Here is a 16,290-nt window from a genome sequence, read left to right as displayed (position 1 = left end):
ATCTGCACTAAACTCGGATGACATCACTCAACCTTCATGCAGGATGCTCAAAGCTACAGAACAGCGTCAGTTCCCCTATGTACAGGTACAGGGGAAACCTACAGGGCTCCTACACAGCGTGCGAGCTGAGTCACGTGCACACACGCCTGCCTGAAGTGCAGGTTTTCAATGCTGACACACACATCACAAATTCACTGTGGGCTTGTGTTGCTAAGTATGTAAAAGGGTAAAAATGATTCTTTTCTCTCTCAGGAGAAATGAAGTGCCAGGCCAGTGACCAGGAAGGCTCCCCCAGGAAGGTGTGTGTTCTGAGCGGGAGCACGCATCAGAGCCCCGCTCCACCCCTGCTCTCCCCAGGACATTGGGGATAGACTCAGAAAATATGTAGGAATCATGGAAAATAATGTACGATCCCTATACATGGAGCCTACCAATCACCGCATTCTAAAGCAAGCAATTTTAAATTGCCTCGTAAGCACGGTCGTTTATTATCATTTGCATTACGACAGCAGCAGGGGCGAGAAGGCGGCGCTTCTAAAGTGTTGGTTTTGGTTTTATTTTTGGTGTTATTGTGAACAGGATAGATGCCTCCTATAATAGAGTGTCTAGCATTCTATCATAATGACTAAATTTAATTTTGAAACGGTCTCGATGGTTTTAACTTTCCGCATTCAGTGCCGCTACAGAGAAGCAATTACGTCTTCCTCCTGCACAAATTTTGCAAATCTTTGCCAAACGAGAAACAGTATTAATAAATCTCTTTCTTTTTAATAGAAAACAGTACATATAATTTTTTTTTTGGATGTAGTGGCAAGGAACTTGCATCTTTCCAATCAACATTTGGCACCACCAGAACGGAGCCTCAGTTCCCAGGAATGGCGGTCGCAGCAGAACCGTGGCGGTTCCACTCTGAGCCTCCACAGGGCTTCCATGGTTTCATATTATGGCCCACGAGTCAGCTCACCAGACAGTCCGCAGCTGCTATAATCAGATTTCTGAGTGAACCATTTCCTAATTTTGTAATTACAAAATAAAGATCGTGCGCTGGAAACTTATTTTTTCTTTGTGTCATCTGGGTAGTTGTAGGTCTTCATAAAAATCAGACTTTCTTCTTCCTCTTCCCTTTAATACAGAGGAGACACAGAAAACAAGGAAGCACTTGGGAAGAAGAGGAGCCGAAAACTTTAAGGTGGTCTGTTGACAAGGCGACTGTGGTTAACTTTGTGTAAACAGGAGCCACACCTGTCTCCCTTCCTTAGACACCTGTCAGCTCACTACATCAAGTTAAAACACACATGGGCATGTGCCCACACATGCATGTGACACAGCTTTGTTAAACTCCTGGCATTGAGATTTGAGGTATTCCACTGAGTAATGGGTTTCTTCAGGGCTGGGAAGGGACTAAGCCGGTAGAATCGTATCCTCACCAAACATTCAAGTAAGTTTCTATTTCTCAGCACACTCTGCCAATTAGGTGAAGTTTTCCTTGATGCAAAGAACCCTAAAACATAGGTTTTTCTCCAAAGGTCAGGGCAGTCACTCCTGGCACAGTGCGGAAATGGCGGCTGGAGGTACCGTGTAGCTCTGCTCCCTGCCTCTGCTAATTGGGTTCAGGCCTGTTTCAGACAAGGAATGAAAATGGCAGACTCCCAATTAGCTTACATTCCCTTCAGGTCTCTCTTCTTTCTGTTCCTAACGTCTTGCAGTCGAGAACTTAGAAGGCTTGTGCCGACTGGTATGTAGATTTTTATCGTTTGCAATAAAGCACAAAGAAACAGGAACAAAGTCAGCTTATGATCCATTATCTGCCAATGTTAAAAAATACTCTATGCACAGTCAGGAAAATGATATGGCTGAAAAGATTTCCAACTTCTTAAAACACTTCCCGACGTCAAAACTAGGAGTTTCTTGCTCTTTTTGGTTTCCTGGTTTCTCAGAGGAAACTTCAAAGCACAACAAACCATGCCACTTTTATAAGTCTCTCCTCCTTCCTCTGAGAAGGCTCAAAGGAAAGAGATCCTAGGATTAACATTAAAAAGGATGCTTTCTGAAAGATGCTCAGCCCCCAGCCTCCTGAGTGTCTCCCTTAGGACTGAGACAGACTGTTCAGAGCAAGGCGAGTTTATCACCTTAAAGCCAGACAGCGTGTCTAGAGTTCAAGTCCAGCCCACCCCTAGTGCAGGGCTCTGAAGTCCTTCACTTCTGCTATGTTGTAGAAGTAAAATCCACGAAGAACCCCACAGAGTGAAAGACTTCTCCATGTTCCGTTATGCAGATCAGTCCCCCACAAAGAACAAGACATCTGCCTTCAGCAAAGGATTTGTTTGTGCTACATATGCCTGTTGTTCATACCCTTGGCCAAGCTGCTGTGGTCACAACTGCGGGGGGGGGGGGGGGGGGGGGCGGGGGCATAGAGAGAGACAGAGACAGAGAGCAAGACAGAGACAGAGAGCAGAGAGACAGAGACAGAGAGCAGAGAGCAGAGAGAGAGACAGAGAGACAGAGAGCAGAGAGACAGAGACAGAGAGCAAGATAGAGACAGAGAGCAGAGAGAGACAGAGAGACAGAGAGCAGAAAGAGAGACAGAGACAGACAAAGACAGAGAGCAGAGAGAGACAGAGACAGACAGAGACAGACAGAGACAGACAGAGACAGAGAGCAAGACAGAGACAGAGAGAGAGACAGACAGAGACAGAGAGCAAGACAGAGACAGAAAGAGAGACAGACAGAGAGAGACAGAGACAGAGAGACAGAGACAGAGAGAGACAGAGAGAGACAGAGACAGACAGAGACAGAGAGAGAGAGACAGAGACAGACAAAGACAGAGACAGAGACAGAGAGCAAGACAGAGACACAGAGAGAGACAGAGAGAGACAGAGACAGAGAGAGAGACAGAGACAGACAAAGACAGAGAGCAGAGAATGAATATAAGCAACAAACTCTTCAGTAGGAAATGAGCAAAGACAAAACCTAGCAGAAACATGAAATCTAAAACCTGGCTGGCCTCCTCAGTCCAAAGGCATCTCTACAGGAAAACAGACATCAGTCCAACCCTGGTGACCCCGAGTTGTCAAAGCAGAGGACCCTACATTTTGTATACCCACTGAATGCAATTCCCCTCACTGTGTTTTCAATAGCAAAACTGGAGAGAAGGGTAAGCTACAGAAGGGACATCAAGCATTGAACCCAGAGGACTCGTGGAGAACATTTAACTGAGCAAATCACAACTAAAGGAGGGCAGCTGGAAGGGAGGTCCAGCATGGAAACTAGAATCTGTGCTTTTTCTCCTGCTGGAACAACAGTGCTTGCTTCCGGCAAGAAAACCATAATCTGACTTTTGCTGCGCTTTCTTTTTGTGGCCCAGTAGGTGGAGTCAGGTGTGACTGGTTGTACTGTTGATGAGAAAGCCCCACTGTCTTCCTCCGGGTGTAGTCCTGTTTGTGCCAGATTTAGTGAGTGGATCATTGGTCAAACCTCTGTGGAGGAAGACATGCTAAGCTCAAGGTGGAAGGGCTCCATTTTCTTCATACGATGCCTACCAAGTCATATGAACCTTCCAAATAGCCTCCAGAGGAGGAATGAGAAGGCTGTGTGGCTCCTCATTTCAACACCTTTGGATAAAAGGCAAACTTTTATATCAAAATTACAAAGAAAAACGATGTCGCTTGTGAGACCAAAGATGTACTTCTGTGATTAAACCATCGCCTTTCAGAGACCCGGGTTGCCATTTTTTTTCTCCGCATACCGCAATAAAAAAAAATGTCAGGTACCACATGTTGCCAACTGCTGGCTGTCAGCCAACACAGCGAGGACACGCTACTTTACCTGTTCTTGCTTCTCCAGCCACCGGTCTACCATTGGGTGGCTGGCACTCAGAGAGGAGCGGGCGTTGTCTCTCTGGAACTGGTTGGACCAGCTACTGGGATCCCGTGGGAGGCTCCTGTAGTTTTCATCTTTCTATTAAAAAAAGAAACAAAAAGGCAACTTTATAAAAAGAAATACATGGACCTCACAAAATAATGACCTATTTGGGTTTTCTGAAGTCAAGGAAGATTAGTCTACATATTTGGAATATTTTTCCAAGTCTATACAGAATAGTAGAATGAAGTTGGACCTCAGAAATTCTGGTAAATGCCAGGATAGGGAAATTCTATGAGGATAGCATGAGAAAGCCACACAGAATCCACACAGTAGGGAATAGCATTAGGAAGCTACAGAGACTACACACAGTAGAGGATAGCATGAGGAAGCCACACAGAATCCACACAGTAGGGGATAGCATGAGGAAGCCACACAGAATGCACACAGTAGGGGATAGCATGAGGAAGCCACACAGAATACACACAGTAGGGGATAGCATGAGGAAGCCACACAGAATGCACACAGTAGGGGATATGCACACAGTAGAGGAAACTACACAGAGTGCACTCGGTAGGGGATAGCATGGGAAAAACTGCATGGAATGCACACAGTAGGCCAAGGACTTGCAGCATTCATGCTCTCACTCAAATCAATCTCTAGCCAAATGTGCATTTAAAAGGTAGCATGCATACAGAGTTACCCTCTCAACCTACGAATTTCTTTCATTCTTTCCCTATATTACGATTACTCCCAATGAGTTATCAAAATGGTGAAAACAAGAAGAAAACTACATTTTCTTCTTCTCTATATTCTTGAAGTTTTGGGCAAAAGACTGAAGATTCTTTGGGCTTTTCTATTACTTCCCAAGCTTGCTGTCAAGATTAACTTAAATATCAAGGAAATGCCAGCCTATCATAATACTGGATACATGATAGACAAATATTGATCATTCTGACATGGTTATGACAAGCGACGTCTTTACATGAGGATTTGTTCACTAAGTTTTCAATTCACCACAGAAGTGGCAAACGCAATGCAGCACTGAATACTTCTTTCAAATACTACATTGTAACAACAGGTTTTAAGGTTTGAGCTGCAGAAATTGATTTCAGTTTTCTGAGAAGAAAGGGAAAACGTAAGGTGAAATAAGGAAGAGAAGGGTTTTTTTTTTATTTCTAGGTCAATGACTAAATGTAAAGTGTTTCTAAGAACACTTTAAAAAATGCTACCCTCAGCTCAACTCAGGTGGTGTGAGAAAGGACTATAACAGTCTCTATAATAACTGTAAATACACTATGCAATATTTATTATTATTTATTCAATCCCCCTCCCCCGTGTGTGTGTGTGTGTGTGTGTGTGTGTGTGTGTGTGTGTGTGTGTGTGTGTAAGGGGTAAACCCATGTGTTGCAAGTAAGCTTGTCTGTTTCCTGTTTCACATGGTTGGGGAGTCCTGGAACATGAGGAGAGCTCTCTCGTAAGTTTCAAAGTTGCGTAAGGCGTTGCGTAAAGGGTCTTAAGACAAACTTCAGCTCAAATGTCAGGACCGTGCCTCCCTCCAGATTCTACTAAAAGACGTATTTACTCATTTCAGCTTCATGTATACCCACAGCTTACATACAATGCCCAAGGCAAATGTGATTTCTTGTAATTACATCTAAAAATGGTGGATCAATTCTCCACTTAACTCGATTATGACATAACTCATACAACACAGGGCACTACTGACAGCCCCGCCCCCCTTTTTTTATTGTGTCTGAAAAATTCTGCAACTTGCATGTGTGCAGTGAACTCTGAGGAGCTGATAGATAAGAAAAGTAGAACCTTTACCTTCCCACAGTAAAAGTGTTCCTAATTCACCAAGTCAACGGCGAATCCGTGCGTAATGCATGTATCAAGACCTGCAGATTATAGCACCCTTAAACCATCGCCAGGAGAGTAAGGAAGGCTGAAAATATAGTTTAGTCCCCATGAAACATATCCTTCATTGTGTTAACATCACACACGCTCTAACATCTTAGACAAGTCTTCTACAGTAACCTCACCTAAAGTTGGGGCTGAGTACACATAGAAGCAACATCCCGGAAGTGTATTCTGGGTTGACAAAGAGAGGATATGAGGAAACATCAAATATGACATGCTTTTGCATTCATATTGCAACATGTCGTTGATCATGATTACCCATGGAAGTATGTGTAGTACACTCTATTTTCATTGGAAACACATTTGGGGATGATATTCTAAAATATGGTTATCTTAACCTTATCTATGCCAGATCATGTACACTCACTTGTAGATTCTAACTACAAAAATGTGAAAACTTCCAATCAAATATTTCCAGGGCTGGAGAGATGGCTCATCGATTAAGAGCATGGACTGCTCTTCCAGAGGTCCTGAGTTCAATTCCCAGCAACCATGTGGTGGCTCAAGACCACCTCTAAGGGTACCTGCTGTTCTCTTTCTGACATGCAGGTGTGCACACAGCAAAGCACTCATACAATCCATCAATCAATAAATGGAAACACAGAAGTATTTTCGATATTACGGTCCAACCTTAAAGAGAGGAAAGCTAAGCTATCAAATCTTCCTTGCTCCATATTTTTATAGAACCCCACAAAAAGTTCATCATAAACTAGAAAACGTCCCTTTAAATCTATTTCACCCCATGATCAAAGTAATAGAAAAATTCTATACACTGGTAAATATTCAAAGAACAGCAGATATTTTTTCCTTTGGGCATTTTTTTGTCATCATATTAAAATGTGCTGAGCATGGTAGCATACGTCCGTAATACCAGTACACGCAAGACTGAGGCAAAAGGATCACAGCAGATCTGAGGTCATCCTGAGTACCTATATAGCGTGTTCTTGGCCAGTGAGGCTGTAGAGTGAGATGGATGGATGATGGGTGGATGGGTGGTTGAATGATGGATGGATGAATGGATGGATCTATGGACAGTGAAGATATCATAATGATTTATTAAACCATAAAGCAGTAATGACCACTGAGTTTGCTAATGACAAACAATGATTTATTACAGTTAAGTTAGGACTTTATATAAAAGATTAAGATACGGGAAATAATATGGGCAATGACTATCCTTTCCTTAACATAATAATATAAAATTTCCACATAAGAGGCTGTCCCAAACAGTCGCTAGTCTTCAGAAGGATGGTCCCAGTCCCTCTCGTCAGAGAAGCAGGTGTGGCAGCTGTAATCGGGGACTCTCTCTCCTGTCATAAATGTTTCAGTGGCATCAGCAAGTGTGGAAAACCCCTGGCCTGGGAAATGCATATTAACTTTCAGCTCCCTGGCAGGCTGCTTGTGGGATATACCTCTTCCAGGGAAGCAGGGAGGGTATTTTGCTATATTTCCCCTGAAGCCAACCATAATCCAACAGGAGGAAATTCCACAACACCATCCACTTCCTGACAGCAGCTTTAGCTCAGAAACCTGGCAATCCACCTTACCCACAATGCTGTGAACATGCAGATTGTTCACGATGACCATGGAGGTGAGGGGCCCTTCTGTTATCAGCACAGGAAAGCCAGTTACAATCTGTGCAGTTTCTGAGCAGAAACCCCTGACATATTTTTTTTTAAATCACCAAGTCTCACAATATTGTAAAATACAAAATACTCAATACATAAAATCTTCACATTCCCATCCCACGTATCACATGATCCCAAGGGCTCCCTGTGACATTAAGACTTTAAAAATCACAGTTTTCTTTTTTCAACCCAAAATTTGTGACTTTAGAATAATTCAATTTTGCATTTCAACATCATCAACTACTACTACTACTACTACTTCCTCCCCTTCCTCCTCCTTTCTTCTCCCTCTCCCCCTCCCCTTCCTCTTTTTTCTCTTCCTCCTTTTCCTCTTCCTCCTCCTTTTCCTCTTCCTCCTCTTCCTTTTCTTCTTCCTCTTCCTCTTCCCCTTTCTCCTCCTCCTTTTCCTCTTCTTCCTCCTCCTTTTCCTCCTCTTCTTCCTCCTCCTTTTCCTCCTCTTCTTCCTCCTCCTTTTCATCTTCCTCTTCCTCCTCCTTTTCCTCTTCCTCTTCCTCCTTTTCCTCTTCTTCCTCTTCCTTTTCTTCCTCCTCCTCCTTTTCCTCCTCCTCCTCTTCCTTTTCCTCTTTCTCTTCCTCTCCCTCCCCCTCCTTTCCCCTTTCCTCTCCCTCCCCCTCCCCTCCGCCTCTTCCAGTACATTTATTCATTCAGGCAAGAGCATATGTGTATGGAAGAAAAAGAACAACTTGAAGGGCTCAGTTTTTGCTTTCTATCCTATGTGTCCTAGGGACAGCCATATTCGGTGTGTCATCCTTTACACACTGAGCCATCTCAGCAACCTCAGATTATCTTTTCCTCCAGGAATGACTCCAAAGAGCAACGAAAAATATTTTTAGGATATTCAGCCAGAGACTATGGGCCTGGCTTACCTGTCATGAGAAGGCTCAACAGCTACCTTGTAAATAAGGGCAGACAGTCTAGTAGTTGCTATCAGCATAGATCAATTATACCCTCACTAAAACAGTTAGAAATAAGGAAAATGGTGGCCAAGTACAACATGGGTTTAATATTCCTTTTGCAAAATGTTTAGGGCTGGTGTTTTAGACACCACCACCACCATCCAGATTTGAGGGGTATCTGCATACACTTGAGGCAACTCGGGCGGTGGGAATCAAACACAAACTTCACTTCGTTTCCACGAGTGCCCCGAGAGTCGGCATCATGTTGCAGCAGAAGCCCAGCTACCAGGAGATCTGAGGGGAGATCAAGGTGCCTGCCTGCAGCCTTCAATGCTTGCATCAACTCCCTGGCAGCTGTTACCATTGCTCTCCAGCATCAAGACTAGCAGCTTCCTAAGAACCTTCCAGCCCTAAGGGTTAGATCAGGACAGCTGAGACGTCCAACTTCACGGACTGGACAGTTACCGGGTTCTCCGATGGCCACTGTTGGAATCATGTAGGACAATCTAACAAGTGGCCTTTGCGATAAGTAACCATTCCATCACTTCTGCCCCTCTAGAGAGCCCCAACTGGCGCACTCATGGAAGAAGAGAATTCATGCAATGCGTCAGGGATTCGTCCTTCTGTATTGAATTTACCACCTCAGGGCTAACCGGCTTGAGCTTGAGCAACTAACTCCAGGGCAAGATGAGTGCTCTGTCTGTGTTGACATGGCTTATCCCACGCCCATGGGGATGTTGAAGTGCAGCCTTCTTACCCATAATTTAGTTTTCTGGTCAGTAGTTAGTGACAGTGTTCCTCTCAGACCTCCAGGAACACATATCGGCATGGGCTAGAACATGGATGGCTCCTATACAAAGAGGGCGGAGCAGAGCTACAGACTCATGAAGAGAACTAATGGTACAGGTTCCTTAGGTGTCCCAGAGCCAACAGACCGAATCAGAGAGCAGACCTGAATAACCAGTGGCAAACACCTAGACTCTTAGGCTCTTATGTTTGGAGCAACTTCCCCAAGTGTTCCTCATTTTCTTCAGCAGACCAGAATGCCAGGGAATTTTCTTATGCAGTTTTTGTTTTTCAGTGCTAAGGTTCAACTCTGGGCTTTTACGTGGGAGGTAGGGCTCTGCCCCTCGGCTTCACACAGTTTTGAAGCTGGAAAGGATACCATCCAACTTAACCCTCATCTATCTAGAGGAACAAACAAACCAGACAAGTTATAGGACGTGCTCAACAAAATGTGGACCAACAGGCAGTTCCCCTGGGGAATCTACCACCACACTCCATTTATTCCTCAAGGGTTTCTGAATAAGGAGAAGGCCCACCTCTTTCTTCAACTACTTATAGTTAAGCACATGTAAGCACATAGTAAGCACGTGACATCCAACAATTCCTATATCCAAACCTCCTGTTTTGTTTTGTTTTTTAAGGAATTATTTATTTATTGTATAAGAGTACCAGAAAAGGGCATCAGATTCCATTACAAATGGTCATGAGCCCCCATGTGGTTGCTGGGAATTGAACTCAGGACCTCTGGAAGAACACTCAATGCTCTTAATCACCAATCCGTCTCTCCAGGCCCCTCCCTAGGTTTTTTATACACAAGTTCAGCAAAACAATGATGCAGCCTCTACCGACAAACTATATTTATGGTAGTGATGGCTGGACACCAGCATATACTATCTAGTCTTCAGAAATCCACAGTAAAGTATCTGCTGGAAAACTGTGTCTTATGACGAGAACCTTTTCCCACAGGCAAGTGAGAAGCTCTTCTTTCTCTTGGAAAACACACCAAAGGCAGTGAGAAGGACAACCTGAAAGGGGAATTTACTTTTTTTTTTCTGAGTTACAAAAGTGCTTTCTCCTGACTTCTGATATACTACAGAACGGAACTATAGAACAGCCAGTGATAACAAAAGCTTCCGTAGTCTCATTTCAAGGTCTTTCAAAGGAAGCCACGTGGGCACTTAACTTCCCTGGATTGGTAGCATTAGACAATCTGCCAACGTCACACTGGAGAAAGCTGGATTACTATTTTAACCACATAGCCATCTTAGTTAGGCTTCTAAGGCTGGGGAGAAAAGGGTTCATTTCGCTTTATACTTCCAAGTAAACAGTCTATCACTGAGGGGCAGGAACCTGGAGGTAGGAACTAAAGGAGAAACCACTGAGGAGAGCCACTTACTAGCTGGTTCCTTGTGGCTTCCTCAGCCTGTTTTCTTAAGCCATCCAGAACCATCTCCCCAGGGGTGTCGATGCACACAGTACCATACCACATCAATCATTAATCATACACACACACACACACACACACACACACACACACACACACACACACACACAGAGAGAGAGAGAGAGAGAGAGAGAGAAGGAGGAGGAGGAGGAGGAAGAGGAGGAGGAGGGAACAAGGGAAGGAGGGAGGGGGAGAGAGAGAGAGAAGGAAGGAGAGGGAAGGGGAGGGAGGGAAGGAAAGAGGGAGAGGGAGAGGGAGAGGGAGAGGGAGAGGGAGAGGGAGAGAGAGAGAGAGAGAGAGAGAGAGAGAGAGAGAGATCCCTACAAACTTCCCTACAGGCTAATCTTATTGGCAGCAGTTTCTCAGTTAAGATTCCTTTTTTAAAGACAATTCTAACCTGTATCAAGCTGACAATAAACTGCCCAACTGCCCAGGTCAACTCTTTCAACTAACTGTAAAAGGAGAAATCAAAGCAAGGTACTTCACATCAGATTAAATGTAGACCACTCCAAGAAGAGCCTGGGAAAGTGTGTGTGTGTGTGTGTGTGTGTGTGTGTGTGTGCATGCGTGCGTGTAAGTTCTCAGGGAAGAAAAGCTGTCTTACTGGAGATAGAACCTAAGTCTTGGCATATGCTTGGCAAGTGCTCTTTCACTGAGCCACACCTCAACTCCATGGTTCATCCTTTTGAGCTACAATAAGACAGAGAGCATTATTTGATTACTACCACTTAACTAAGAAAACAAATGCAGGCCTAAAGCAACTCAGAAACATTCCACTATGGTGCTGTGTACTTCTGAACCCGAAGGTGAGAAGTGTCTGTCCACACTTACGTTTTCATAAACACACAACTCTAGATGTTTCTATCTCTAATCAAATAGTAGAAATAAAATTGCATGTTGCCTCCAAACCTTTAACCCAATGCCAAGGGAAGAAAGCAGCATGCTTGGAAGGAAGCAGCCAGAGGAAGTGAACAGCGGGTGCCAGGTCCACGGTACCTCATCCGCACCATCAGCCAAGCATACACCGGCAAGTCTTCAGATGTATTTACCTACACATTTTTCATCTGATGTGGATTTAAAGAAATCATTCCAAAATCGAGGTAGTTGTGCCATATGCCGTCAATCTGCCAAAGCAAAGTATTAACGCTTCTTTCCTTAAAAGATTCAGGTTAAAAGGTCTGGACGGATTGGCAGAACAGGTGGGGGAATTTTAGCGCAAGCTCCCACACTGTCATCCCCTCAGGTTTTTGCTTCAGCTCTCAGCTTCCAAATGCTTCCTCGGGTAAGCCAGGCCCGTGGACACATTTCTAAAAATGCTTCTCCGAGTCATAAACTGACCCTGCATACAGCTGCTCATAAAACGAAAAAGCTGCTTCTGGAGATGCACGTTTGAGAATTACACTTCTCCACAGGAAGCAGGAGGTGTGAAAAAAATGGAGGCAGAGCCTCTGAAAGACAAAGATGCTCTAAGCACCATTCTGGCAGATAAGGTGGGTCCTCTGAGCAGGGCGCGGATAGCACTCTCCCCAAGTTACAATAAAAAATAAAAAACGTAAGGGGTACAGGAAACCTAGAGTCCCTCTGATGAAATCGTGCCACTACCGAAACTTTTGCTTCGACTAAATTAGGAACAGACGGAGGATGGCATCTGGATATCTCGACAAAATTAAAGATAAAAGTGTGAATTTACATCCATACAGTTCAGCCCATCTGAAACCAGCGAGCATTTCTCAAATGTAGGCTTAGAACAGAATAGCTCTAACCATGTATCAGTCGTCAATAAAATCGGATTAAGAATTTTAAGACTACGTCATGTCCAGAGAGAATGAGACAGAAGGGTATGGCAGGCTCGAGCGACACCAGGTGCTTTCTGGGATATGCAGTCTGTTCTCTTGGCTGATAACCTCATCCCTGAGTCAAATACATAGATGATACTTATGGTACTAAGATCTAGTAGAACTTTTTTAAAATTATTTTTACTGGTTATTTTATTCATTTACATTCCAAATCTTATCCCCTTCCCAGTTTCCCCTCTACAAACCCCCTACTCCCTCCCCGATCACCCTGATTCTATGAGAGTGCTCCCCCACCCATCCATCCACTCCCTCATGGCCCCAGCATTCCCCTATGCTGGGGCATTGAGCCTCCACAGGACCAAGGGCCTCCCCTCCCATTGATGCCAGATTAGACCATCCTCTGCTACAGATGCAGCTGGAGCCATAGGTCCCTCCATGTATACTCTTTGGTTGGTGGTTTAGTCCCTGGGAGCTCGGGGTGGGGTTGGGGGGTTGTCTGGTTGGTTTATGTTGTTCTTCCTATGGAGCAAACCTCTTCAGTTCCTTCAGTCCTTCCCCTAACTCCTCCATTGGGGACCCTGTGCTTGGTTCAATGGTTGGCTGCAAGCATCTGCCTCTGTATTGGTCAAGCTCTGGCAGAGCCTCTCAGGGGACAGCTATACCAGGCTCCAATCAGCAAGCGTTTCATGGCATTAGTAATAGCGATGGGTTTGGTGTCTGCAGATGAAATGGATCCCTAGGTGGGGCAGTCTCTGGATGGCCTTTCCTTCAGTCTCTGCTCCACTCTTTGTCCGTGCATAAAACTTTTTAAAGTTTTTTTTTTTAAAGTTTATATTTATAGAAAAAGTCGCAAAGAAGGAACAAAGAGCCCCAAGTGCTCTCTGCCCAGCTTCCTGTAACACCAATCCTCTTTGAAACTGCCATATTTCTGAAACTACCAGGCAGCACTGGCAACGTACTAATAATCTACCTTCTCTCCCGTCTGTTTTCTTCTCTCATGGTCTTGTTTACACCAAGATCTAACCCAGGACCTAAGTCACAGTTACAAGGCTCTTCTCTAATAGGAGACAGTGTCTCTGAGAATCCTGGTCAGGTCCTTTCACCCTCAATTTTGGTTTGAAGAGTGGATCCTTTTGAGAGTTCCGGGGGGAGAGTAGGGATGTGAGAGCCCCGGCCTTCTCATTTTCTCATTTCACAGGGTCATAGGAGATCTGAATGCCATTGCTGATGTAAACCTGGAGTTTGGAGTTTAGGTAAAGTTAACCACATTCTTCTGCTGTTCAATCGCTAATTGTGTTTTGCCACCTGTGTTCTTTGGGAATGAACTGTCAAGAACAACCACGCTCAAGCAGGTAGTAAACTCTACCTTTAGGGAACAAAACAGTGCACTGCTTTGTGTGTGTGTGTGTGTGTGTGTGTGTGTGTGTGTGTGTGTGTGTGTGTGTGTGTGGTTTCCTATAAAGAAACGTGTCTCTTTGGTTCCACCTAACTTTTTCAATTCAGTTACAGTGATACCAGTTTGGACTCATGGAGAGATACTTTAGCACAACAGTTCTCAACCTGTGGGTCACAAATGGACCATCAGAAAACACAGATCACGATTTATCACGGTAGCAAAATTACAGTTATAAAGAAGCAATTTAATAATTTTATGGTTGGGGGGGTCACCACATGAATAACTGTGATGGTTTGTATATGCTTGGCTCAGGGGGTGGCACTATTAGGAGGTGTGACCTTGTTGGAGTGGGTGTGGCCTTGTTGGAGTGGGTGTGTCACTGTGGGCGTGGGCTTTAAGACCCTCATCCTAGCTACCTGGAAGTGAGTATTCTGCTAGCAGCCTTCCTCCTGCACTATACCTGCCTGGATGCTGCCATGCTCTCACCTTGATGATAATGGACTGAACCTCTGAACCTATAAGCCAGCCCCAATTAAATGTTGTCCTTTGTTAAGACTAGCCTTGGTCATGGTGTCTGTTCACAGCAGTAAAACCCTGACTAAGACAGGAACTGTAGCAAAGGGTCAGAGTGCTAGGGAGGTTGAAAGCCACTGCTCTAGTAAAATGACATAATCACTTTGAGCTTAGTAAGCTGTCTTGAGTAATTTACATAGACAAAAGAAGGCTAACTGCATCACTTTCAAAAGCAATACGACTATATGAATGTTAAGAACACAGAGGAGAGACTCATCAAAAGTAGCACAAAAGGGAGCGGGAATCAGCGGATATAATAGGTTATTAGAAATTATACTAATGAAGTTAGCACCTCTTTTACATTTATTTATGACTATGTTGGGGTGGGGGATATCTATGGGAGTTCCCTTGGAGGGCTGCGGAGGGCAGTCAATTCCTGACATTGGTGCCAGCAAGGAAACTGGGTCCTCTCCTGTCTCTCCAGCACAAAGTTAGAGCACTGTGAACCAAGACTAGAAACATTAGGTCATGACAGACTTGCTGAAGTTTTCCAGTCTTGTTCTAATTTTAGTGAATAAAGTTGCTTATAAAAATTACAAAGTATTTTACAGTTGGGAAGATTCAACTTAAAAGCTATTTGGCCATTTATCAAACCTCGGAGTTTATCAGAAGGTGGTACATTGTTAACAGGCCAGAATTTATTTTATCTGTTTATATGCTGGGATTAAAGTATTAAAAGTGAACTCAGGCTACAACTTCTTCATGTTCAACCATTAGGCCATTCACCAAGTCTCTGTCTTCTTATCAATAAAATGGGAAAAGCAATGCTACCAATAGTTCAGAGGCTACCTTACAAGTTGTAGCTCGTAACACTCAGAGCACCACACAGTGCTTTGAAAGAAAGCTAAGGTGGGCAAAGGCCCATCCAAGACGAGTGTATCATTAAAATGCTGGATCTGAAGGTGGTACCACTGGAAAGTACTTGGATGTTTAGAAAGGGGGTCTTATGTGAAGCTTAGCTCACTGACATTCGAGGGGACTAGACATCCCACTCACATCTCTCTGCCTCCTAGCTGATGAAGTCAGTGGTGTGACCTACTGGGGGGTTCCGCCATGAGGCACAGCCCTTCCCGCATGCTCAGACCTACCCCACTCAGAAGTCGGAGCCAAAATAAACCTTTGTGTTTTTCATTTCTATAGAAACTGACTCCTTCATCTACCTTGTGAGAGTAACGTGAAGCTAACTGGTACACATGAGGACCATCTTTCTTCCCACGTTGCTAAAACCTAAGGGGGAATGCACTTCTCCAAGGGCAACCGGCAGAACAGCACCAAGGATGCTCCAGGATGAACCACATGGAGGGTGCTCATTGGCAGGGCTATTAGTGGCTGGATCTAACTCTGACATAAAACAGTTAAGTTTACAGGGTAAATCACCACAGTTACCACAAAAGCCAATTTTAAAAGACGAAATAAGGCCAAGACCCCGGTAAGTGGATAAAGACTGAGATTTTTTTTTTTCAGAGCTGGGGACCGAACTCAGGGCCTTGCACATGCTAGGCAAGCGCTCTACCACTGAGCTAAATCCCCAACCCCAAGACTGAGAATTTTAAAGTCAGAATGGTGTACTCGGTATTATTTCACGGTCCAAGCTTCTAAGAAAGCTGGTGTAGCTGACCCGCTTTCCGCTGAGCCTCATGTGGCTCTGGGGGTATTCGTAAAAGATCCCAACTTCAGTCCGGATTTTTCCTTATATATGGTAAAGTATCATATCCCAGAGCACCTTTAAATTTCATAAGTTTAAGCACAAACCTTGTGGTTTAAAGTACGGTTATATCCTAAACGTAGCAGGGAGGGAGTCAGATGAAATAGGACTGACGGTGGGATCAGGTGAGCTTAGCACTTGGAGTCAGGCTATTGTCCTGATGACTACAACCATCACTAATTAAAAGCTCCAAGTGGCACAGAGTTGAATCTAAAGTCCCCTAATACATAAAACAGAGGGGAACTCATGGATATAGAACTCTCC

General features: G+C 44.3%; 1 protein-coding gene across 30 annotated transcripts in view; it reads right to left on the bottom strand.

The window, feature by feature from the left end:
- Positions 1 to 16,290, bottom strand: part of Pard3 (par-3 family cell polarity regulator) — a 549,750-nt gene that overhangs the window by 286,109 nt on the left and 247,351 nt on the right. For all 30 annotated transcript variants that reach the window (XM_087595246.1, XM_087595248.1, XM_087595247.1 and 27 more), the window contains one exon: positions 3,826 to 3,957. In XM_087595246.1, coding sequence (XP_087451372.1) covers positions 3,826 to 3,957 — 132 coding nt within the window. The remainder of the gene's footprint in view (positions 1 to 3,825; positions 3,958 to 16,290) is intronic.

The sequence above is a fragment of the Rattus norvegicus genome, chromosome 19 (assembly GCF_021556685.1).
Source record: "Rattus norvegicus strain SHRSP/BbbUtx chromosome 19, alternate assembly SHRSP_T2T, whole genome shotgun sequence".
Lineage (NCBI taxonomy): Eukaryota > Metazoa > Chordata > Mammalia > Rodentia > Muridae > Rattus > Rattus norvegicus.
The sequence above is the reverse complement of the archived record's forward strand: the minus strand, read 5'-3'. Positions and strand labels throughout refer to the sequence as shown.